At 39.9% G+C, this 24,970-nt stretch overlaps 1 protein-coding gene across 1 annotated transcript in view; it reads right to left on the reverse strand.

Moving 5' to 3' along the window:
- Nucleotides 1–1,322: 1,322 nt before the first annotated feature.
- The window catches only part of llgl2 (LLGL scribble cell polarity complex component 2), a 48,330-nt gene continuing 24,682 nt past the window's right edge, over nt 1,323–24,970 (reverse strand). The window contains exons 8-27 of the mRNA XM_038303194.1: nt 24,323–24,455; nt 24,188–24,242; nt 23,953–24,107; nt 21,677–21,888; nt 21,476–21,543; nt 21,241–21,394; nt 17,785–17,889; nt 16,186–16,281; nt 15,440–15,636; nt 13,710–13,857; nt 13,485–13,632; nt 9,523–9,639; nt 9,280–9,446; nt 6,720–6,984; nt 5,682–5,832; nt 5,579–5,604; nt 5,428–5,475; nt 4,322–4,364; nt 2,371–2,416; nt 1,323–2,271 (exon numbers count right to left, since the gene is read on the reverse strand). Coding sequence (XP_038159122.1) covers nt 2,377–2,416; nt 4,322–4,364; nt 5,428–5,475; nt 5,579–5,604; nt 5,682–5,832; nt 6,720–6,984; nt 9,280–9,446; nt 9,523–9,639; nt 13,485–13,632; nt 13,710–13,857; nt 15,440–15,636; nt 16,186–16,281; nt 17,785–17,889; nt 21,241–21,394; nt 21,476–21,543; nt 21,677–21,888; nt 23,953–24,107; nt 24,188–24,242; nt 24,323–24,455 — 2,328 coding nt within the window. The 3' untranslated portion in view covers nt 1,323–2,271; nt 2,371–2,376. The remainder of the gene's footprint in view (nt 2,272–2,370; nt 2,417–4,321; nt 4,365–5,427; nt 5,476–5,578; nt 5,605–5,681; nt 5,833–6,719; nt 6,985–9,279; nt 9,447–9,522; nt 9,640–13,484; nt 13,633–13,709; nt 13,858–15,439; nt 15,637–16,185; nt 16,282–17,784; nt 17,890–21,240; nt 21,395–21,475; nt 21,544–21,676; nt 21,889–23,952; nt 24,108–24,187; nt 24,243–24,322; nt 24,456–24,970) is intronic.

Consider the following 24,970-nt stretch of genomic DNA (forward strand, 5'->3'; position numbering starts at 1 on the left):
GACTTAATCTTGTCCCACTATTGCTGAAAGCAAAACTTGCAATTGTAAACGAAACTGAGAAAATGCAAGTAGAAAAATGTTTTGGGGGCAATTTTGTCATTTTCTCAGATTATTCTTTTTCAAAAATGTATCTTTTCATTTATTTTATTTATTCATTTTTTTTGCAGACGTTATCTTTATGACATTTTTTTGGTTTTTCAGAGGTATTTTTTTCAAACTGTGTATTACAGATTAGATTCTCAGGCTTTACTCTGGAGTGAAGATGTATACAAGAATGAGTTTTGGATTAAGCTGGAAAAGAAATATGGAGAAAAAACACTTTAATATAGAAAATCAGTTTAAGAAATAAAGTTTGAAAAATCTTTTCAAAAAATAAGACCTGAGAAAACAGCAAAGTTCCTCTTAAAACCTTATGACTAAAAAGTCTTTCCAAATTTGATTCCTGGATTGTATTTTTCCCTCACATTTTCATTTAAAACACGTTCTCTGCTTTGAACAATGATGAAACAAAATGTACTCCATTACTATTACCTCCTGCCATGTAAAAACTTGAATTAATCCCCATCCAGGATCAAATAAGCACTAAATGTCATCTCATTTCCCAGGTTTCAGTTACAAGTTAAAGGTAGAGAGGCCGATCTTTTATTTCCGGGTGGTTCATCTCAATTAGCGGTCCTCCTAATTATGGTGATCTGTTTCCGTAAGGCCGTGTATATCTGTGGTGAGCTACGGTTTCAGTCATTGAAGATCACCTTTCTCACCGCGGTTCTTTGAAAATGGCCGAGGGTCGGAAAAGAAAACGTTTCTAAGAAGTGTTTTGGGAAAAAAGAAAGGGCTCAGAAGAGGGAGATGTATTCCAGAATGTGCTGAGAGATCTCCTTGCAAAGCATTATGGGATTTGCTGTCACAGCGGCCCGCTGTTGCAACCTGACAGCGGCGACTGATAAAGATACAAAGCAAAAAGCAATGATCATCTGTCTGAACTGTCAGTTAACTAAGTTCACTATGAAGTTCACTTTTTAGTCCCCGCTCTATTTAGTGATGGAGGGGTTTAGGGTGGATGGTCGGACACAATGAGCTTGGATGAGCTGTAAGAACGAGGAGAAATCGGCTCGTGCACGCTCTGACGCACGAGTTTAATAGAGTTCCCTCTCAGGAGCTGGCACAGGGTTGTGCACGTGCTTTTTTTTTTTTTAAGTGGAGAGGGCGGGTTTTTTAACAACTTTGCAAAAATTCTCCACAATACCTTTACCTTTGTTAAGCCAAATTGTGAAAAAACTTCCACGAACCACAGAAAGAAAAAGAAAAAAAACAAACAAATATTGTTTTTAAAAAAACATGTTATTGATTACAGGAAAACTACAGTGTAAAATTTCATACAACTCAAAAATATCAGGTTTGAAAAATCATTCTGCTACAAAAATATATTCCAAGCTGATGCTAAAATACGGAGCAATCAAACACGTGGTACCAAAACATTTCCTGTTTATCTAAATAGCAGCCAACCCCAGTGAAAACAGGCACAACTGTCTCATACACAGTACAGGATATTAGCGCTTAGAATTACATTCCAGAATCATGACAATAGTGGCTTAAAACAGCTTAAGAAATAATAGGAATTATAATATAACCTTTTAAGACCCCCCCCCCCCCCCCCCCAAAAAAGAAAAAATGACAGTGTGCTGAGCTGTAGTGAACGAGTACCTCTCATCAGGCGATCTTATGGTTAGCAGGCGGGTGGGGGTGGGGGGGTGTAGTGTGGATCTACATTAATTTAACAAACAATTATCTAACAGAAGAATTAAAATAAAACCAGCAAAAATACAGCATTTCCCCTGTTTAGTTTATGATTACAGCATTAGTTTGTTTTTTTCAGTAAGGCTGGGAAATAAAAGACAAAATATTTGATAAAACTCTGAGCCGAGTAAAAAAGCGTCAGTTTCAAATTTCTGCAGCATACACAGGTGGACATGGAGAGACGACTCAGCGTTACGTTCAGAATAACTGGGGGGAAAAAATAAGTATGTCTCTAAAGCAAATATTGATTTAAATAATCCAATTTCCCCCCAAAGTTCTTCCACCAGCATCAGTTTCCTAGAATGAACGTGAACTGGTTGGATGGCGTGGGAGTGGCGGGGCCCAGGCGCCGTCCATCTGCTCAGACTGGGCGTCCTTTAATGCAGGTTTAGGGTCGGTAGTGGTCGGGTTTGAGGTAAGAGGAGCCACAGGACTGCAGTACACTTCATACATTTTACCGTTTTGTCTTTTTCTCTAAGAAAGCAAAAACAATAAAAATAAACAAACAGGGTTAGGATAAAAAGTTTTACTAAAAACACTTTACAATATTTAAAAATTATTTTTCAGTCTGACCTGTTTTCACGCAACAGCACTCTTCACATTATTCTCCGTGAAGGACCTTCAGACAAACCAAAAAAAGGTTCAGAATATTTTATACCAATTTATACTGAATGTTTACATATTTTTAAATGCATAAATTATATACTGTATTTTCTGGAATATAAGCTGCCAATTTTTTCCCCACACTTTGTACCATGCAGCTTATAAAGAAGTGCAGCTTTTCTGTGGATTGTTCCTAACCAGAGGGGGAAGTTAAACTTGGAAATGACAAAGAATAATTTTAAGCAGACATAACGGAGAACAAATGTCCCGAATTCACGCATTTTGACATTTATTTTCCGCATTAAAGGCTCATTTCCTGCAGAGCTGATGAAGCTCCATTTTTTAGTAGAAGCTCTTACTTCCGCGAGCTAACAAGCTAACGGGACCTAGCATTTTTCTTCGTCCCTAATCCAATGGCTATATGTAGAGCTCCCCCTACAGGTTTGGTGGAAGACAGTTCAGAAGATATCAGCGACTTACAGGCCGGTGCTGCTTATGTTGAAGTGCGCTCTATAGTCCAGAAAATACGGTATATTTATAAATAAAGACACAAACATATTCATAACCCTGGAAGATAAAAGTTAAGTCTTTGATCTCAATAACATGAACAGTCACAGTCACAGCTGGAAACTGGGAGGGAGCTAAAGATTAGGGCCATGGTAAAGAGGTATTTCAACCTTAAATCAAATTAGCGACCAACCAACCAATACAATTTTTTTGTTCTGCCGTTGTTTATTTAGTCAAACTGATCCCAGTTTATTTTTTTTTAGAGAAGATTTTTAAACCAATTTTTTGTTCTCTTCCTTCTTTTGATACTTTACATAAAATCAGCAGTTCTGTATATTTTCCAAATTATCTGACCAGTAGGGGTCAGTATTTTCTTCAGTAAAGAGCAGCTAAACTTCTGAAAAACAAAATAAAATAAAATATATAGAACAATTGGAAAATTGTCTCAGACTGCAACAGAAGTGGAGAAAATTGACTCCATGTGACTCAAACAAAGAATGAAATTTGTAAATGGAAATTTGATAAATATGCAAGTTTCTTTGAAAATACTTTAGAAAATGTATAATCAAAAATTGGTTTTAAGAGTAACTGATGTTTTCATAGATTTTTTTTTATTTCTTCGAATTTGTATTTTTTTATCTGCAGATTTTAGCTCATCTGTTTTTTTTTAAAAACAAAACTATTCTATAGAAATTTATAAAACATCCACAAAAGGACTAAAGTTGCACAGAATTTTTTCTAAAAAAGTAAATAATGTTTGATACATTTTGATGGGTCAAAAATATTTAAACATTTACTTATGAATATTATTCAAATGTGGAACCAACAGGATTCTTCTTAGCAACACACAGGAAGAAGATGGGGTAACCTAACAGCGCCACCTACTGACTGGGAGGAGTTTAACCTGTAGCTATCTTCTTTAATCTCTCATCATATCCTATTCATGCCATTACTGAGGGTTTGGTCCCGTTATGAGTTGATGATTGTCTCCCCCTAGTGGCTCGGAGCTCTTCCATTATGCAGCTGGGTTTTTTTCTACTCAAAGCATATTTTTTAACAGTGTGTTTTCTGTGTTAACATCATTTGGTCTATTTGCATCTATTTGTATGCAGTAGTTTTGTGTTTTTCTCCATTGTCTGTGATTGCAGCCTTTCTCTTTTTTAGTGTTTTTAATTTCTTCACGTGTTCTGTGCCTTGATCTCTTTTTTTGAATTTTGTAGTGAGTTGATGCATCGGCTGCGTGTTTGCATCCTCAACCACCATCCTCATCCTCGTGCTTCGCCACCAGTCCAGCAGCGACAGCTTTAAAGGGGGAATCCTTCCCTAATATCAGTTTGGTCAGAGCCCAGTTTATGCAGCCTGGGGTCGGCCAATCCCAGTTAAATGTTTAAACTCGTATTAAAGGGAAACTTACGTTTGGTCGCCCTCTAGAGACTTTTGGATTTCCTGTAGAACTTCTGCAAGAGGCAATTAGACAAGTTTAATGCTAACAAAATGAAGATGAAATTGCAACAAAAAATTAAAATTACATTTTCATATTTTGAAAACAAATGCCCACATTTTTTATGCAGTCCAATATATTCATAAAATATACACTGATGGAGACAATGTACGGACTGAAGTTATTTATCAAATCTGCACTGACAGAAGGAAATTACAGGATGTAATGAGGTCATGTTGGCAACATAAAAAAAAATTGGTTAATTTTTATCCCATCCCTTAAGTAAATATTTTGTGTCAAAACTGATATTCCTTTATTAAGTTGTGTAATAAATAATATAGACTTTAAAAGGAGACCAATATGCAGACTGCCCCTTCAAATATTAAAAAATATAGAAACCACAAACATATATTAAAAAATAAAAATAAATTTGTTTAATGGATTTATATTAAGGAATAAAAAAAATCTATCCGAAAAATAAAATAAATAAAAAATCTTAATCAAAAAACGTTTAAAGAACTTTACTGTTTTCATGTACATATTTCATGCTATTGTTTAAAAAGAATTTCACATCTTACTTTTTTAAGTTTTTACAAAAAAAAAAAATGTTTTTCAATATTTTTTTATCAGATTGAGTTTTACTATTTGCAATCAATTCAAATTGCATTTGAAAAAAATTTAATTCATACATTTTTTTAAATATAAAACCTTTAGTACAGTTCCAACATTTTTAATTTAAAAAAAATTAAATATGAAAAAATTTTAAGAATAAAATTAATTTTGAAAACCTCCGCCAACAGCAAAGTAACACTTAAAACATTTATTTTTTTTTAAGTTTAATTTCTAAAATACATTTTCATTAAACTTTACGAAACCCGTTCTTTGCTGCAAAAGTATTTAAAAACAAAAAAAAATCAATAAAATAAAAAAATAAATCACTTCATATAAATCAAGGTATTTTGGGGGAAATTGAAATTTGCTCCAAAGATTATAGAAAATAATTCAATGAATATATGAAGAAGAGCAGATTCAGAGTTTGATGTTTTATTGCATCTTTTTTGCTCCATAGATTTACTCACTTTCATCATTCAGCAAAGCGTGCTCCATGACGTGTCTAGCTGCACTTTCTGGAACACAAAGGCAGACGTGTTAGAGGATCCGTCTCAAGCGTGAGAGAAAAGAGAAGCTAATGTGGAGAATCCTTTTCCTTCCAGTAGGTGAATCACTTACCTGCGTCCTCGGTGTCTCTTGCGTTGCTAGAAGAGCAGAGATCACAGATATTAAAGATGGATCCCCTGAACCGCTGACTCAGAGGGAAATGAGGAGTAGGTACCTGTTGGTTGATGAGGCCTCCTCCGTCTGTGGCCGACGCTGGCTGGGGGAGACGGGATGAAGAGGAGCTTCCAGTAGACAGCGAGGTTCCACCAGGCAGCGAGCCGACACAGAGAAGCGCTCAAACTCAGACGGAGACATCAGATAAAAACCTGCAGGAACCAAACTCCTGGTGACCAACCTTCTCTAAATACAGCTTTTACATTTTCACTACGGTATAACTTCTGTCTAAAACATATTTAAACACCAAAGTTTCCTAGTTTACTCTAACGTTGCCCCATAAAACCAAATGCACACAGACCAACGTGACAGCAGAAAAAGTTACAAAAGCATCTAAAACAAAGTATTGAAATCTGTGGTTATTTAAGAATTTAACCGTCAATAAAAATATTTTCAATTAATCTTCTGAGCTTTCAGTCTTAAAAATTTCTTCAATGTTATCCAAGCTTATATATATATAACCGTAAATATATTTTTAGTAAGCGACCCACTTTGAGCAGGAATTATACAAGATTGTAAAGAAAATATATACATAAACATTTTCCATTTACCATTTAATATGATTTCTTTTGATTAAATAAAGACCCTGTAATTAACTCAATCAAGTCCCACCAGTAGTCATTAAATGAAAAATCTTTACAATGCGACTTCTTTTACTCAATTATTCATAAGAATAATATAATATTTTGTAGCAGCCTTCAGTGTCAGTGCTTTTAAAATGCAGAACACTGATTTTTATTGAAAGCTTTTTGAATCAACATTTGTATATAATCGATATAATCCATTATATTAGCATCTAAATTAAAAGTCAGGAGGAAACCAAGAACATCAGGCGGTTGTTTTTTCTTCTCACATCAGAAAAACTGTAAAATTAGGAGCTTTTAAACATATAAAATAAATAACAGTTAATATTCCACAACAGGAAAAACCAGCAGAGCATCTTCCTCTGAGGAAGACGTGTGGTATATATCAGTTATTCAATAAAAGAAGCTTTCAGGTTTAGAAACGGTGCTAATAGAAGAGAGGGAGGTTTGTTTACCCTGCCCCTGCTTGGTGAAAACACAGGAGGCGATGCCGCTGACGTCCTCCCGCCGGATGCAGGGGTACCGGACTTGCATTTTTATGTGCGGCAGCGACAACACCTGCACATCCCCCTGATTGGTCAGAAACACCAAGCCGACCTCGCTGTAGTCCTCCGCTTTGCTGCTGACGAACCAGGCCACGCCCACCCTCCGCACCCTGGATCCGTCCACGGCGGTCAGCTTCAGCTTCGTCTTGGAGCTCACCTTCGGCAGAGTGAAGACCTGAACGGAGAGAAACACTCTACTCTTTAGCAGCAACGTGACAAACATTAAAAAGAATGTTATAAATGCAGTAAAGAGTTGGAGGCAGATGAAAGGTTTGTACTTGAGGTTCAGTTTAAAATGCGGATGAATTTTACCAGACTGTGGTTAAACATCTGATGCTTTAGACACCCTGATCAAAGTGGATCTGTTGAATTATCAAGGAGTTAGAGCCTTAATGGTGTTTAAGATCATTGGCAGTATGGATGGAACATTTTGGGAGATAGAAATGAACTAGCTCACGTTCACAGTTCAATTTTTCAAAACTAAATTAAGTTCACAAACCTATAAATGAAATAGTTCAAGTTCATTTGGTAAATGGATCCACAATCTTCAACAATAGAAGCTCATATTTCGCCCTTTAAATGTTTGATCATAATAAATAGAAAATCCTGGATGCAGTGAAGGTTTACTGGAACGGCAGAGAAGCGTCTATTTAGCCAAATTAACCTTCAGAAACATTCAGGTTCTGCTGAAAAGATCTGGATTAAAATGATTTCTTCCGTTCCTCATTCAGTAGCAGATATTTCCACAGATAGCTCGGATGCTTTAACTCTATGTGTGGCTTTAAATTCAAAGTGGACGTGGCTGACGTACGGACTTGTTTAAGACCCAGTGGGAACAGTTTGCACTAAAACTTGAGTTTTTTCTGTCCCAGTCTTCCTTTGTTAGTTGATCAAACTCTGCCAAGCTCTCTGATAAACTGGCATCAGAAACACCAGCAGGTGAGTCTGAATGGAGCAGACTGGTACAAGCAGCATAACCTGACTCCGCCAGATGGATTTGCTCAGCATATCCATCTGGAAACCTTCAGTTGAAGTAATTTTGGGAAGGGGCGAAAATACTGGTTAGCTGATTGGCCTATGTTGGTGATAGACGGGCCAAATAAACCAATCAGATCAACGAAGCATATGACGTACTAACAGAGCGACGACGAAGAGGAGCCAATTGATAGATCAAACTCTTGCCGAAACCAGTCGGGAGAAGAGCAAAAACATCTTTTCCTCTGAGAAAAGCCTCCAGAGCAGTGTTTTGCTCTTCTTTCAGTGAAGAAATACTCTGTAATTCCGATAAAACTTGCTCGATAGCCACGCTAACGCTAGTTTCATCGGCTGAAGCCGCCATGTTCTTTAGACTGAACTGCGCGCTTCTCGTTGCGTCACACCTCAACCCGCCTCGAAGCCAACGCTGATTGGACGTTCGTTTGGTGAACGGCTCCAAATTTTCTTTAACGGAGAGTCTCCAGACTGATTAGCGAGTGAAACCTTGAAAGCTCGCGAGATCAGGATGGTCTCACGAGGCTACAAGCAGCAGACATGCTAGTAAAACCTGACCTTATCCAATGTAAAGTGGCGTTATCAATAGAACACCAACGTAAGCTGTTTTGTCGCTTATTCTTCTGAGTGAACGTCGCTCTCATTCACTACTTCAAAACTGATCTGTTCACCGTTTACTAAAAATAGGAACTATTGAGTGAACGCGCTCTTCCACACCACGGCTCACTGCTAATAGAGAAGCTAAGCATCAACTAAACAACAGTTCACTTCAGGCTAACAAACAGTGAGGAGTGGTGGATTAACAGACGCTCATTCACTTTAAGAAACATCATTTTCTTCTGAAACAATTTATGTTACAACCTGACGAAACAAGAAAACTAAAAACAGAACTCTATAAAATACTAGCAGCAGGAATAAAGAGAACTTAGAACATATTCAGACATCCAGATAATTTCTGGTAAATCATTTGAGAAGGAAAAAAAAGTTAAAAACTGGTGATCCTTAAGAAATAAACACAAATATTAGAAATTATCAAGCTTTTTTGCTCCCGATAATATGGATGCATTGATCCTCCTAAATTAAATGAGCAACAGAAAAGTGATCTAGAGAAATTAAATCTATGAAACTGTTCAACGTTTAGCAAATAAATTCTTCAGACTCTCAGCTTTTGAAGGCAGCGTTGGGGGAGGCCACGGTGCGGCTGGGAGGGAACCTTTCCTACTCCATAAAACGCAGCGTTTGGGTCAATTAGATATTTCTCTGAAATGAAGGCCCCCTCCCACTTACAAGAAGAAACAAACCAAAGAAGCTAGAGTGAGCTAAATGAGGGGAGATCAGGGTGTCAGTGCATTAGCGCAGCGTGCTGCAACGTTTAAATTAGTCCCTGCTGAGCAGAAATTCAGGCCGCTGCGTTCAGAATAACCCAACACGCCAACCTTAAGCTTATCAAACCATCATGTTTGCTGTTCTGGCCTCTGACCTTAAACTGCTCCTCAGAGACGACCAACAGGTGATGCGAGCCGTGCATCTCAGGTGAGCGGGCCAGGTCGTGGGCCGTCTCCAGCGGTTCGGGCAGAGGAACGCCGTGACCATCCAGAGCCACGATCCCAACCACGGGGGCCCGGTGCATCAGCTGGATCTCCTTGGCTGAAATAAACCAGATAGAAACAATAAAACGAGGAAGCGGAACTGAACGGAGCTCTAAACAAACGCTCAGACTCACCTGGCTGAGCAGTAACAGGTTCATCCGCTCTACGCTCTACAGGAGGGACGCTGAGAATGTAGGCAAACACCCCCCCACCATTAGTCCCCGCCCACAGGGAGGGGGTATTGTGGGAACCTAGAGGATTATCAGACATCGTGTAAGTGGGGGGAATTAAACTAAACGTCACGCTAGCAGTTAGCGCTGCAGATGGAGACGGATTTATGAAGTAATAACCTTCATAGAGCTGAGTTCTAATATTCCTCTTCAGAAATCAAAACTAATGTTAACTTGTAACATAATACATGTTAATCATAGACGTTATATATGTAGAGGCCTCATTGGAAGCTGGTCGACATGTCTAGAGGGCGGCCATCTTGGATCAGACCACAGTGCAGAAAGCTGCTGTCAGCATGAATAGGAGGCAACTTAGATCTCCTTTTTAATCACATGGAAGACGAGTCAGAGATAATATTACAATAATCTTCCATGTCACAAACACTTAAAAGACCAAAACAAATTCTTAAATTACCTTTACATTAGATTACAAAGATTTTTTGAGATTAAAAACAATTTAAACTAAACTCCGACTGGATGAGATGAATGCAAAGTTAGATATTTTGCAATTAAATATTAATATAATAAACAAAGTTTTATATTAAAATATTATAAGATTATGTTTTTTGAATAATATATATTTATATAGTATATTATTATTATTCAGTGTTTTTAAGATTTTTATGATCTATAGAGGAAAATTTGTCGTAATGTGATTTACAAAAGAGAGTAAAGTTATTTTGTTTTTTGGCAGTGCATGATAAATTTATGTTGTGTCTAAAGGCTATTTTTTTATATATATATATATATATATATATATATATATATATATATATATATATATATATATATATATATATATATATATATATATATATATATATATATATATATATATATATATATATATATATACACACTATATTGCCAAAAGTATTTGCTCACCCATCCAAATTATTGGAATCAGGTGTTCCAATCACTTCCATGGCCACAGGTGTATAAATTCAAGCACCTAGGCATGCAGACTGTTTTTACAAACATTTGTGAAAGAATGGGTCGCTCTCAGGAGCTCAGTGAATTCCAGCGTGGAACTGTGATAGGATGCCACCTGTGCAACAAATCCAGTCGTGAAATTTCCTCGCTCCTAAATATTCCACAGTCAACTGTCAGCTGTATTATAAGAAAATGGAAGTGTTTGGGAACGACAGCAACTCAGCCACGAAGTGGTAGGCCACGTAAACTGACGGAGCGGGGTCAGCGGATGCTGACGCGCATAGTGCGAAGAGGTCGCCAACTTTCTGCAGAGTCAATCACTACAGACCTCCAAACTTCATGTGGCCTTCAGATTAGCTCAAGAACAGTGCGCAGAGAGCTTCATGGAATGGGTTTCCATGGTCGAGCAGCTGCATCCAAGCCATACATCACCAAGTGCAATGCAAAGCGTCGGATGCGGTGGTGTAAAGCACGCCGCCACTGGACTCTAGAGCAGTGGAGACGCGTTCTCTGGAGTGACGAATCGCGCTTCTCCATCTGGCAATCTGATGGACGGGTCTGGGTTTGGCGGTTGCCAGGAGAACGGTACTTGTCTGACTGCATTGTGCCAAGTGTAAAGTTTGGTGGAGGGGGGATTATGGTGTGGGGTTGTTTTTCAGGAGCTGGGCTTGGCCCCTTAGTTCCAGTGAAAGGAACTCTGAATGCTTCAGCATCCCAAGACATTTTGGACAATTCCATGCTCCCAACTTTGTGGGAACAGTTTGGAGCTGGCCCCTTCCTCTTCCAACATGACTGTGCACCAGTGCACAAAGCAAGGTCCATAAAGACATGGATGACAGAGTCTGGTGTGGATGAACTTGACTGGCCTGCACAGAGTCCTGACCTCAACCCGATAGAACACCTTTGGGATGAATTAGAGCGGAGACTGAGAGCCAGGCCTTCTCGTCCAACATCAGTGTGCAACCTCACAAATGCGCTTCTGGAAGAATGGTCAAAAATTCCCATAAACACACTCCTAAACCTTGTGGACAGCCTTCCCAGAAGAGTTGAAGCTGTTCTAGCTGCAAAGGGTGGACCGACGTCATATTGAACCCTATGGATTAGGAACGGGATGTCACTTAAGCTCATATGTGAGTCAAGGCAGGTGAGCAAATACTTTTGGCAATATAGTGTATATATATATACATACACACTCACCGGCCACTTTATTAGGTACCCCATGCTAGTAACGGGTTGGACCCCCTTTTGCCTTCAGAACTGCCTCAATTCTTCGTGGCATAGATTCAACAAGGTGCTGGAAGCATTCCTCAGGGAGTTTGGTCCATATTGACATGATGGCATCACACAGTTGCCGCAGATTTGTCGGCTGCACATCCATGATGCGAATCTCCCGTTCCACCACATCCCAAAGATGCTCTATTGGATTGAGATCTGGTGACTGTGGAGGCCATTTGAGTACAGTGAACTCATTGTCATGTTCAAGAAACCAGTCTGAGAGGATTCCAGCTTTATGACATGGCGCATTATCCTGCTGAAAGTAGCCATCAGAAGTTGGGTACATTGTGGTCATAAAGGGATGGACATGGTCAGCAACAATACTCAGGTAGGCTGTGGCGTTGCAACGATGCTCAATTGGTACCAAGGGGCCCAAAGAGTGCCAAGAAAATATTCCCCACACCATGACACCACCACCACCAGCCTGAACCGTTGATACAAGGCAGGATGGATCCATGCTTTCATGTTGTGGACGCCAAATTCTGACCCTACCATCCGAATGTCGCAGCAGAAATCGAGACTCATCAGACCAGGCAACGTTTTTCCAATCTTCTATTGTCGGTGTGGTCTTCTGCTGCTGTAGCCCATCTGCCTCAAAGTTTGACGTACTGTGCGTTCAGAGATGCTCTTCTGCCCACCTTGGTTGTAACGGCTGGTTATTTGAGTCACTGTTGCCCTTCTATCAGCTCGAACCAGTCTGGCCATTCTCCTCTGACCTCTGGCATCAACAAGGCATTTCCGCCCACAGAACTGCCGCTCACTGGATGTTTTTTTATTTTTCGGACCATTCTCTGTAAACCCTAGAGATGGTTGTGCGTGAAAATCCCAGTAGATCAGCAGTTTCTGAAATACTCAGACCAGCCCTTCTGGCACCAACAATCATGCCACGTTCAAAGTCACTCAAATCACCTTTCTTCCCCATACTGATGCTCGGTTTGAACTGCAGGAGATTGTCTTGACCATGTCTACATGCCTAAATGCACTGAGTTGCCGCCATGTGATTGGCTGCTTAGAAATTAAGTGTTAACGAGCAGTTGGACAGGTGTACCTAATAAAGTGGCCAGTGAGTGAGTGTATGTATGTATGTATGTATGTATGTATGTATGTATATATATATATATATATATGTGTGTGCTGTATTTCTGTAATATAGGCTAGATATAATCCCTTTGAACATAAATCTGCTTGGATCCCCAAGGATTGCTTCCTTTTTGCGGTGACTTTATGTATAAATATATAATGTATTTATAATATAAATATATATTTGTAAAACATAATCTTATAATATATTAATATAAAACTTTGTGTTAATCATAATATTGAATTGCAAAATTTCGAACTTTGCATACATCTCATCCAGTTTGAGTTCAGTTTAAATAGTTTTTAATCTGAATAAGTCTTTGTAATCTAATGTGAAAGTAGTTTTAGAATTTTTGGTCTTTTAAGTGTTTGTGACATGTAATATTATTTTAATGACTCGTCTTTCATGTGATTAAAATGAGATCTAAGGCGCCTCCTATTCATTCTGACAGCAGCTGTCTGAACTGTGGTCTGACCCAAGATGGCGGCCCTCTAGGCACGTGGGCCTCGCTGCCAACAGTTTCCAATGTCTGCTTATATAATGTGTGTGTGTATAGTGTTTAAATGTTGTGACCTACTGTCTGACAGGAAGGTGTCAGCGAAGTACAGAGTTCGTACGAGGCCGGTGAAGGAGTCATCTGAAGAGCGGGCTTCGATCTTCCTCTGGACGGGAGCCAGCTCCATCTCAGCCAGCTCTGCCTCTAGACGAGCGTTTGCTTCCTGGATCTGTTCAGGTAGGAATTCCCCACATGAAGAAATACCAGCACAGAGCTGCGCTGAATAGAGTTAGCATGAGATGCTACCTTAGTGTTGTTGCTGATGTGATGTTTCCTCAGAGAAACTCTGCTGCGTCGGATTCTCCTGAACGATTGGCGCAGCGACTTCTTTATGCTCTTCACTCTAGATAGAGGACCCTCCATCGCTAGCTGGTCGCTTGGGTTTAATGTGCATCTGGAGTTTGAAAAAAAGATGCTTTTATTCGTTTTCTCCTGGGAGCTGCTGAACAATCAGATTCACCGCTCAAAGCCAAACTAGCGCAACATTAAAGTGGCAATCAGGAAACACCCCTCTGCTCCACCTATTAACCTAGAAGCTGCACTGAATCTGCAGCGGCCCATAAAAAAACAATCAGACACTGTAGATCAGAAAATATCCGGATTCAACCTGCATCCTGCCTTCGGATTCAGGTTTTATAGTTAGAATCATCCGGTCAAGCCCCTGTTACACCTTGACGATTTAGCCAGCGTCTGCCTGTTGTACGGAAAATCTGGCAAAAACGCCGGCCTACCTCGGATAAGTCATGGGTACGTCTTGTATAAGTTATGAGCAAGCTGAAGTACGCTGAAACACTCTGGCACACGTCGACATACTTCTAGTACGTTGTATGCCAGCGTATTTTCATACATTATCTGATCGTTGACATAGGTTAATGCTACGTTCAGACCGCAAACAGCCGGAGCTGCAAAAACGCATGTGCTGCTTCATTTTTGACGCCTGTACAAGTTTAGTTCTGACACGCGGCTGAAGCATCTTTGCTGCTCTGGCTGCGCGGTGGAAAGTGGTTCTGATGCGCGTTGGGCAGAGCTACCCTATCCTTTCTTTGCCTGGAACAATGGCAGCTATATTTGCTGTGATCAGTGGGTAAAAAGTAGTGTTGCGCCGATGCCATTTTTTCCTAACAAACTTCCTAGCAGACATGATGCTCAATCTGCTGCCACCACAAACCTTCTTTATTTTCTCTCTTTTCTTTTATTTATTCTGTTTTTTTTTTTGGGTAGGTAGTATCGGGAGCAGCTTTAACTGATGCGGCAGCGTAATTCCCATGAAATGATGCTTGTGCATCATTTCATGGGAATTACGTGCATTATGCAGAAGTTAGGCTGTTGTTGGACATCAGTTCTGGACTCATTATGAGTACTGTATACACCCAAAATAGAAAAAATCCGTATAAATTTCAGCGTATGCCAGCGTTTTAGCAGATTCTGGGACGTTGGGCATACGCTGGATAAATCAGCAAGGTGTGACAGGGCCCTCAGTTTATTATGTACCAAATGAATAGATTAAAATCTATGTGCCAATAATTAATCTGGAAATAACAATGAAAATATAAGAACTGTTCCTTTTTTAATTCCTCTTTACTAATCCAAAAAGATGAGGAACACATACATTAATTCTTTATTTAATTTTGGGCTCTAATAGCATCTCTTCTTTAACAGCATCACTAAACAAATGCTGCTTCTATCACGGTTTGTTCATCAGTTTTAACTGAGCTTTAAATTAGGATTTCACCCAATATTGCTTTTTGTCTTAAACAGTAAAAGAACACTTGAGCTCTCTTTTAAAACGTTTTTATTTCATTTTGGAAACATTAAGCACAGCGTTGGTGCATAAATGGAGCTTTTAGGAGGTGAAAAAATTAGAAAAAAGGTCCCGCCTCACGAGAAGGCCCCGCCCCCATGTGGATCACTGCTGCGTCTGAGGTTAAAAGCCGATGAGGAAATAACAATGTTATCTTTTCTTCTTCTCTACTTACTTGATCAGAACTTTGTTCTTCTGTAGATAGTCAAAGATGCCGAAGCCGTGGCTGGTTCCAAATGCGACCAGCTTCCACTCTGAGTGCAGCGCGAGGGCGGTGACCACAGCGGGGGGCTGGCACTGGACCACGGTGAACGGCTGGAAGCCTGGGGGGAACATCACCGGCTCCTCGCGGACATCCAGCTGCGTGTGGCCCTGCGGCATCGCAGGCGGGAAAGAGCTTAAGATCAGCAGCTACGAAACCCTTTCAGTTCGGATTGTTTAATTTATTCTTCAGTTTGAGTTTTTATACATTTGCTTTCAGAGGAGTGAGGACGCGTTTCTATTAGTCAGCTGGTCGTTAGCAACATTAGAAAAGAATGACAGTTATAAAAGTTAATCTGAAAAGGAGAAAATTGAAAAAATAAATTTTTAATAAAACCAAAATTTATATGAAAAAATAATAACAACAGCAAAAACAACACTTGAACAAAATTAGAACTGAATATGAAATAAAAGTCTCTCTCTCTCGACTGTTTATAAAAACGATCTCTAGCCTGGCTATAATACTCCATGGTCCAAAATTCCCTCCATAGTAAACAGCGTTAGCTTAACACGACAACATAAAGATGAACCCTGTAGGAGGAGGAAATTCTTCAAACTGATGTTTAGAGATCACATTTTTAAATACGACACTGCACCATTTTAAAGCTGGTGATTTATTCTCCTAATCAAGCAGTAAATGGTTTCAGGTTGGTGTCTTACCTTCCAGCGGAAACCCTCCTGTCCCTGCAACAGATCCATGACTTTAGCCTCCACCGTCTGCTCTGCTGCCTCATCATTCAGCTCCAGCATCAGAACCTAAAGCCACCGAACACAAACAACAAGGGACAGACCAAGATCAATGGATCCACCCTGTTTGGGGGGTGGAGTTTATTATGTGGGTCTTTCAGCAAGATAAAAAAAGAAAACTTCTTTCACGTCATTAACTGAAGCTGTTTTAACATCAGATCAAGCGAAGATGCTGTTAAGGATAAAATAGACACCAGATACAGTTTAGGCCTTTTTCATTAGAATCTGCTTAAATCATAGCAACACAGCTTAATCTAGAAATGCAAGATTAAAAACCAAATTAGACCAGCTTCATTTCCGTTAACCAGCAGATCATTTAAGGAGGGTTATATATTTGATCTGGACTCTGATTAAATCTGTCAGTGGGACAAATGGATGCTTAATGGGAGGCGGTCTAAAAAAAGAGGCTAGAAAAGATCTAGCTCTCAGTTTTTAGTCTAATCTACCGATCAGAGCTCAGAGACTTTTTTCTGTCAGCAGAGCTTTTAAACAGCTGCTTCTGGTTCTGGTTCCTCTTAGATGAATGTTAGAACTTCATGAAGCTCATTCACTCATAAAGCTTCTCCATCTATCAGATCAACCAGATTCTGGATCCATAATGATTCTGTTCGTCACTCCGATCCGCCCCATCAGTTCATTTCCACATGCGGAAGCAGATAATCATCCAGGTCGCCATCAATAATATAATTATGGTTCTAAATGTACTTATTTCTATCCTTAAATCACTAAAGAATAATAAACTACATATTAAAATATTTCATAACTTTTCTGAAACAACTTGATGCTTTTTACGTTTTCTCTGTTAAACTGCTTGTCGGACATCATCAGACATGATCAGAGGAGTCCGGGTAAATATGATTAAACCATGTCTATCTGCATTTTAGTTGTTTCTTTTAAGTTGTTAAGTCTTATTTACATGTGAATTCAAGTACTTTTAGAAACTAACAGAAAACCCAGTTTTTGCATTTTAGCAAAACATCAAGAAACCAAACATTTAGACTGGATATCAGCTAATGATGCTGGCAGAGAGGCTGCTGCTCTTTATTACCATGGCTACCTCCAAGGAAAACGACCAAGATCTAAGAGGACGGCCTCTCTTCCTTTGGAGAGAGCTTATAGCACCAAAGGTCTATCAAGTTCACACTTTCCATAGCAGCAATGGACGGACTGACAGGAGAGGACAAACAAGAGTCTCCAGTTACTCCAACATTCCCAGTAATGAGGACAGGCAGGAGTTGGGAGAGCCTGGAGTGTTGGAGGCGTGGGAGGACCGAGTCTCAGGTCAGCCAGAGGGTTAGAAGCACGCAGGCAAGGCGGTCGCTATGAGTGAAAGGGAGGTTTAGGTGATTCTAAACGAGGTTGGTAGACGGAGGGAGGAAGGAAGGTGGCGCCGTGGGACCGAATTACAATAACGATGCTAAACCAACAGGCCAAGTTTAGTGAAAACATCAGACATGCTAAGAAGAACACCAGGAGAAAGGGGAAGATTTGATCGATGAAGCCTATGGTCACCTGTCCGGCGGTGCCGGCGACTGTCAGGTAGCCGCTGTATTTGCACAGGTGGATCTTCTGGATGCCAAGCCTGGGGTCGTCACTGTACGGGTCGAAGCAGCCAACCTGCAAACAGACACATGCAGACGGTTGTGAGTCACATCTAAAAGCAACTGCAGGGAGCAGCTGCGCAGAAAACGAACGTAAAGCTGCTCTTTGAGCAAAAGATGGAAGCCTTTAAATGCAAAACTTAATTTGTAACCAAAATTTGGTAAAAACTTTGTGTCACTATTGTCAATCATATGTTTTATTAAATACAGGATAAAAATGTAAATTCCAGCTGTAATTTGTGTAAACTTGGGTATGACGCTAATTAGCGACACCAGGCATCTAAGACAAAAAAAACAAAACTGCATTTTAAAGCAATTGTTTCATTGATTCTGCTCTTAGTCAAACCATCCATTTTATTCTTTTTTCATTATCTTTGCATTTCAAATGTAGCGCATGCATAGGAGGTCACCTTTCTGCCCCTGCTGCCAAAAGGGAGACCCAGTTAGATGAAAGTGCCCCAAAGAATCATCTATAATATTTTTTGGGGGCATTTCCAGTATTAAAATGTTTAAAATATTTCCCATTTAATTTACTGAAGTTTCGCATTAGCTACTAAATAATTTTAGCAATGGCAAATGACTGCTGGCTTTTAAATATGTTTTTTTTTTTTTAAACACAGTTTGCTTTTTCATAATCCAGTTTTTTAGCAATAAACAAAACTTTACTGCACAGTTAAAGGCACTTTTATTCCAGGTTTCATCATGAGTCTATTGTATTAATTATTCTTACATTATGATTTTTTTTTCATAATTTTAACTAATTGTTGAAATATAAATCAAAAATATTTGCGCATATGTTACAGTTAAAACAATGCAGATTAACGATTTATGCTGATTTTATTAGTTTTCGCTCCTTAATTGCTTTGTGGAGCTAAAAAGCTGGTAGATTTAGCAACAAAAGCACCAAGTTGGCAACAGTGCTTCCCATCATGACTCCAATTAGTGCAGCTCCTACTTGATATATTTACTGATGATAAAATCAAGGTATTTATTCCTTCCAGGGGTTGACGTTAAAGATTTTTACCCTTGCCCTTTGGGCAAGTGACTTTCACATTTCATTTGCCCAGAAACAATTTTTACTTGCCCAGTATAATGTTTGATAAATTCAATATTCATTTTTGTATATATATCAATGAAACATGTTTGTTTTTTAAATGTTTTTTTGTAATTCAGTATTTTTTAAGTTTCCAGGTTCCCGGCGTGTATCTGCATGCATCAGATAATGAACTAAAGCCTACATTAACGTGTTAACATGCTTTTCAATCCTTCCTGAACATTCTTTACAAGCTAAATTTTGCTTTAAACTGTTGTGTGTTTGGAAAAATATAAATTGTAATGTTAAAAATCTAAAAAAAACTTGACAGGTTAAAAACTTACACTACTACTACTCACCAATTTAACATGTTTAGCTCTATAACATTTAAATGCAACGCTCCAATGTCTAAGAGAAAAAAATTTAATGAACATTTTTTAATGTATGACCACTGTACAGAAGACTGCCATATGATAGGAATATTTACGCTGTGCGCATACAATTATTATTATTATTTTCCTAATCCCTGACTGATCATTTTTAATCTAGCGTGTATTATAGTATAGATTAAATTCATCATCCAGCTGCTGCTCTGCACAATTCTCTCCCCAAGAGCTGAATTACGCCATCTAGCGGAAAATCACGCTGCTTTTTCGCCGGCAATGCTTGTGGGTTGTTTTCAGCGAATGTCGGGATTTTAAAGTAATTTTGAGTAGTAAATAATTTTTTTTTGCGATCATTGCATTTGCCTGGAGGGCAAATGCAATTAAATTTGTAATCTCCCGACAATAAAAACTACTTGCTCCAGGCGATCGGGCAATGGTTAACATCGAGCCCTGCCTTATGCTGCGTTCACACCGGGGGCAGCAAAAGCAGCAAAATCGCGTCTGCTGCTTCATTTTTGCTGCTTGTACCAGTTAGTTCTGACGCGCGTCTGAAGCAGCTTTGCTGCTCTCGCTGCGCGGTCCAAAAGTGGCTCTGACGCGCGTTGGGCGGAGCTTCACTATCCTTTCTCTGCCTTGCAGCTATATTTGCTGTGATCAGTGGGAATAAAGTAGTTTTAATATGTTTTTAAGTGAGAAAATACACCTGAAAACTTGATCAGTGCAGTCAGTTCATCCAGATTACAATCCTGCCTCCCAATGTTATTTCTGTCGGAGCCGCTCAGACCCCCACATACCGGCGGTGCGCCGACAGAAGGAATCCATTCATCAGCAGCCTCTGGTCGGGTCGCCTCCTCGCGGTTTACCGCGGTGGCTGGTAGGTGTTTTTCATCTAAATAATCCGATCTGCAGGCACCAGAATAATAAAAGCGAACATATTCTGCCGGCAGATGTATATATTTTAAGTTAATTATGCTTTAATAAACTGTTTAAGAGAAGTGATCAGAGCAGTCTGTCATCAGCGCTGTGTCTCTCTCCCAGCCAGCTCCCAGATCAGCTTCTCCGATTGGTTGACGCGGCGCGTCGAGCAGCAAAAATTCAATTTTTCCATCTCGAGCAGCAACGCGTTTGCGGCGCGTCACGCGCGTCAGATGCCAAAACGCGCCCGACGCGCTGCTTCTGCTGCTCAGACGCGCTGCGCTTGCTGCTCGAAACGCGCCGCGGGAGTTTTTGCTGCGCCTTGACGCGCGTCAACCATTGACTTTGCATGTAAACTCGCTGCTTCTGTCGCGCCAGCTGCCCCCGGTGTGAACGCAGCATTATATCTGTGGTCAAACTTTTATTAATAACATTTTTACTAGTGTTGCGCCGATGCCATTTTTTGGCCCCGATACCGATACCCGATACCTGGCTGTGCAGTATCGGCCGATACCGATACCATAATAATGTAAAATAATCGCCATCATGGCTTTGTCAAGCTGCTGTCTACCTTTGTGAAGCAGGAAAAAATCTAATACAAAGTGAATCCAGTAGAACTTTTTATTACCTACCTGGAATGGGTGACAATAGTTGAATAAACTTTTGGCTCTCAAACTGGTAACGGTGCCCTATTTGTTGGTACTCGCCGATACCGATACCACCATTTTAGGGCAGTATCGGGGCCCCGTCCGATACTGGTATCGGTATCGGTGCAACACTAATTTTTACATATTTATGTAAAATGGGTGATTTGTATTTATAATAAACCTTTTTTTTTGTCGTCCTGACTTATTTGGAGTTCACATATTAAGTTACCTTTATCTTAAAAGACTGGTTAACCTTAGTTTTTAATTTGTTTTGGTATTTAAACTGGTAAGAAGCTATTAAGCTCCCACCGCTCATCCCCGAGAGGTTAACGAGCTCCCTCACTAGATCTCTGCTCCCTAATGACATCACAGCAGCAGCTCCTAACCTTTCTGAAAGGAGGCCACTCCCCTTCTGCGCTTTGGCTCATGTTGTCGTTGGGATCAGCGTCTGCGTGGAACACCGGCGCCGTGGACAGCTTGTAGAGTGGACTCAGGCAAACCCCCGACGCGTCCCAGAAACGCACCGTTCCGTCCTCATGTCTGCACCAAACAGGAAAAGATCTTCTGTTAGAAACAGCAGCGATGTTTCAGGTGAGGTTTCCTAGGAGCGAATGGACCGACCCCGTCAGCAACAGGTCCCTCTGCGGAGGATCCGGCGCCAGGTTCTGACCTCCCGTTATCGGCCAAGGCTAGCAAGAACACAGGAGCAAAGCATTTTCATCAGGCTTCATGAGGTCACAGAAAAGTCTGATAAAAGGAAAAATCTGTAGAAATTAGCAGGATTTGGACCAAATGCGGAAAAAAACATGGAGAAAGGAGAACCTTTTTAGAGTAATGAGTGTTCTGCAGCGACCCGGCGGCAGCGATCCTTTCCCAGAGTTTGAGAGGAATGGCCGACACGTGGTGGGAGCAGGTGATGGCAGAGCTGTGGAGCGGCACCAGGTAAGGCGTCTCAATGACGGGCCAGCCTTCCGTCTGCAGGTCAATAACAACCAGCTCCTCCTCCACCAGGACCACCAGAGCACTGGGCTCTCCTGCAGAGAGACGCCGCAGATCTCAGAGCCTGAGGAAACATTTTCTGACGAAACTACAACTACTTTTCTAACAAAGTACAAATACCTCCTTAATTAAGTAGAAGTTTTGGCTATCTATACTTTACTGGAGTAATTATTTTTTAGAAAACTTTTTCCTTCTACTCCTTACATTTTAAAAATAGACTCTTTAGTTTTGTTTCATTTAAGCTCATTTTCATTATGGCCTGTGGGTATTAAAAAAAAAATAAAATAAAAACCATCAAAATAAATAGTTTTATCCAGACAATTAATTTAATGTTTAATCCTCCAGTATAAATCCTGCTGTTTAAAAACACTTTTGTAGAAGTTAGAGGATCAAATTCAGCTTATTACTCCAGTAAAAAACTTAAAAGTATAAAAGTAAAAGTGATAATTTTTCTACAATTCTAGACGCTAACTTCCTTAGACTTCATTTTCTCACTTTTATAAATAATAGTGTGAAATTTAACTTTGAATACATCTTGAATGTATGTGGTGAAGAACAAGTTGGGGCAACACCGAGTCCAACCACAAAGAAATTAATTGTCTGGATTAAACTATTTATTTTGATGGTTTTTATTTTTATTTTTTAAATAACCACAGGCCATAATGAAAATGAGCTCAAATGAAACAAAACTCAAAGAGTCTATTTTGAATATTATATTTAATTACTCCAGTAAAGTATAGATAGCCAAAACTTCTACTTAATTAAGGAAGTATTTGTACTTTGTTACTTGACACCTCTGCTCTAGAGTAGGGAGTGTTTCTATTGGTCTGCTGGATATAAGCAACATTTTTATTGGTAAAGAGTGAACGTCTGCTGAATGTGAAACACAATCTGAAGAGAATAAAGTTTGTAAAACTCAGTCTGAAAAAGATAAATAATAATAATATATACACAGGCCAGGTAGAGCCCAGAACAACACTTGTCTTTTTGGCCATCTGAAAGGGCCTCATTCCACCTAAAACCCATCAAGCCTTTGGTCTTATTTTCCCTTTTTCTCTTTTCTTTTTCTCTGCGCCAGACTTCTAAAAAACTGACATTCTTAGTTTGCAGCGAAACAAATTTTAAAAGTTGCAGCCTGCCGTTGTCCTGGTCAAACCATGTTATATTGGGGTAGGGGGAGTTCTAATGACCCCTTATTAAAAGAAAACGTATACCTTATGCAGATATATACATTTAGTTTAATATTAAATATTTTTATCACAAATATTTTCTGAGAAATTATCTCTGCCTGTACTTTTAATGGGATGCGTGTTCATTTTGGGGCCCGCTTCTGTATATCTTCTGTATCTATCTATCTATCTATCTTTATATATATATATATATATGTATATATATATATATATGTTAAAAAAACATTAAAAAACTGCAGTTTCCCTCAAAAGTTTCTTTGATTTTCAAGGTTTCCTTTCTAAATAGCATTTCTTTTTCAGAAAAGGAAATACATTTCAATGGGTTAAACCCCCACTAGGACTTACTTTATGGAAGATACAGTTTGAAATTCTTTATTTTTGTTTGTCATTATGGACAAAAAGAGCCTAAAAATGCTGAGAGCTGAAAACTGTGAGACATCAGGAAGGAAAATATTTTTATAGCGTCATCACTTACTGAATATTTATAATCCTAGGGGGCAAAATCTGACTGCATGATCATTTTCAAAGCAAAAACAAAGAAAAAGAAATGATGTCCATGAAGCTGACAGTGACTGAGTAATTATTTGTAAACCAGAGGGAAATAAAACAAAAGATTTGAAGAGTGAAGCTACAGAAGGTTGAAATCCATCAGAAACAGACTTTAAAGGCGTTTTCTCTTTGCTCAGTTTAGGTCTGCATGATGCCTTGATTTTAACTAACAATAATTGTTATCTGCATTAAAAAATGTTTTAATCCGCTGTATTGTGACGTAGAGGTGCATTGGTGGTCAGAGGCTGAGCTGATGGTCCATCTTTCTAACTCTAAGCTTCAGTATCGATAGTGTTAAATGAGCTGGACAGTCTGCTAAAGATGAGGCCAGCCTTTGTGAAGCGGTTGAACTCTGCCTGCCTGTGTGGTCGGGGCCGTCCGTGACCACGAAGAAGTCGATGATCCTGGACGTAAAGTCGAAGGCCACCTGCGTTTTGCTGTGGATCACCGTAACGCAGTGCCTGTCCCCGTAGCTGGCCCGGGGCATGCCGCCACTGAACAGCAGGAAGGGAGGCCTGAACAACAAGTTTGCATTCAGGTTAATGAGTAACGCATGAGGCGAGCTGAGCGAAGCGCTGAAGGACGGCGGACTCACCCAGCAGCTGTTGGAAGCTGAACTATTTTAGTGATGGCCTTGCAGGGAAAGTTTCCTGTGAACAAACAAACGATCAGCCTCTCAAACAAACAGCAAGTTCGGCAGGAAGGGGGGGAGGGGGGGGTTGCTCTTTACCGTATGGGATGTCCGATTTCTCCTCTTCCTCGCCGTCGTCCTCGCCCGTCAGAGACCAGCTGCAGTAGCTCCCATCGCTGTGCGAGCTGAGGATGGAGCCGCCGTCCTCCGTCCACCACATGCTCTCCAGCTGCTGTGGACGAATAACACTCTACTGTTAATGTTACGTTCACACCGCACAAACTTCCAGCAGCAGGAGCAGCCACTTTATGTGCAAAGTCAATGACCGACGTGCATCAAAAGGTCCTGCAGCGCACCTGGAGCTTCTGAGCATCTGAGGAGAGATGCGCTTCTTAAGCAGCAGCTGCTGGAGTTGGAAAAATGTAACTTTATGTGATGTGGACCCGCCGCGTCAACCAATCAGAGAAGCTGATCTGGGAGCTGGCAGGGAGACACACACAGCACTGCTGATGCAGAGCGCTATGATCAATCCTCTGAAACAGTTTATTAACGCCTAAATTAACTTCAAATGTAGAAACCTGCCTGCAGAATATGTTTGCTTTTATTATCCTGCTGCCTGCAGTTTGTAGCACAGACCTGAAAAACACTAACATCTAATATGTCATTCATCTGAATCAAACTAAACTGAAGTCATAGCAGGCTTTTAGCTAGCAATGTGTACGGCCATACGTTGTACGATATTTACAA

This window comes from Cyprinodon tularosa, unplaced genomic scaffold, assembly GCF_016077235.1.
Source record: "Cyprinodon tularosa strain WSP-4 unplaced genomic scaffold, ASM1607723v1 ctg508, whole genome shotgun sequence".
Taxonomy (NCBI): Eukaryota; Metazoa; Chordata; class Actinopteri; order Cyprinodontiformes; family Cyprinodontidae; genus Cyprinodon; species Cyprinodon tularosa.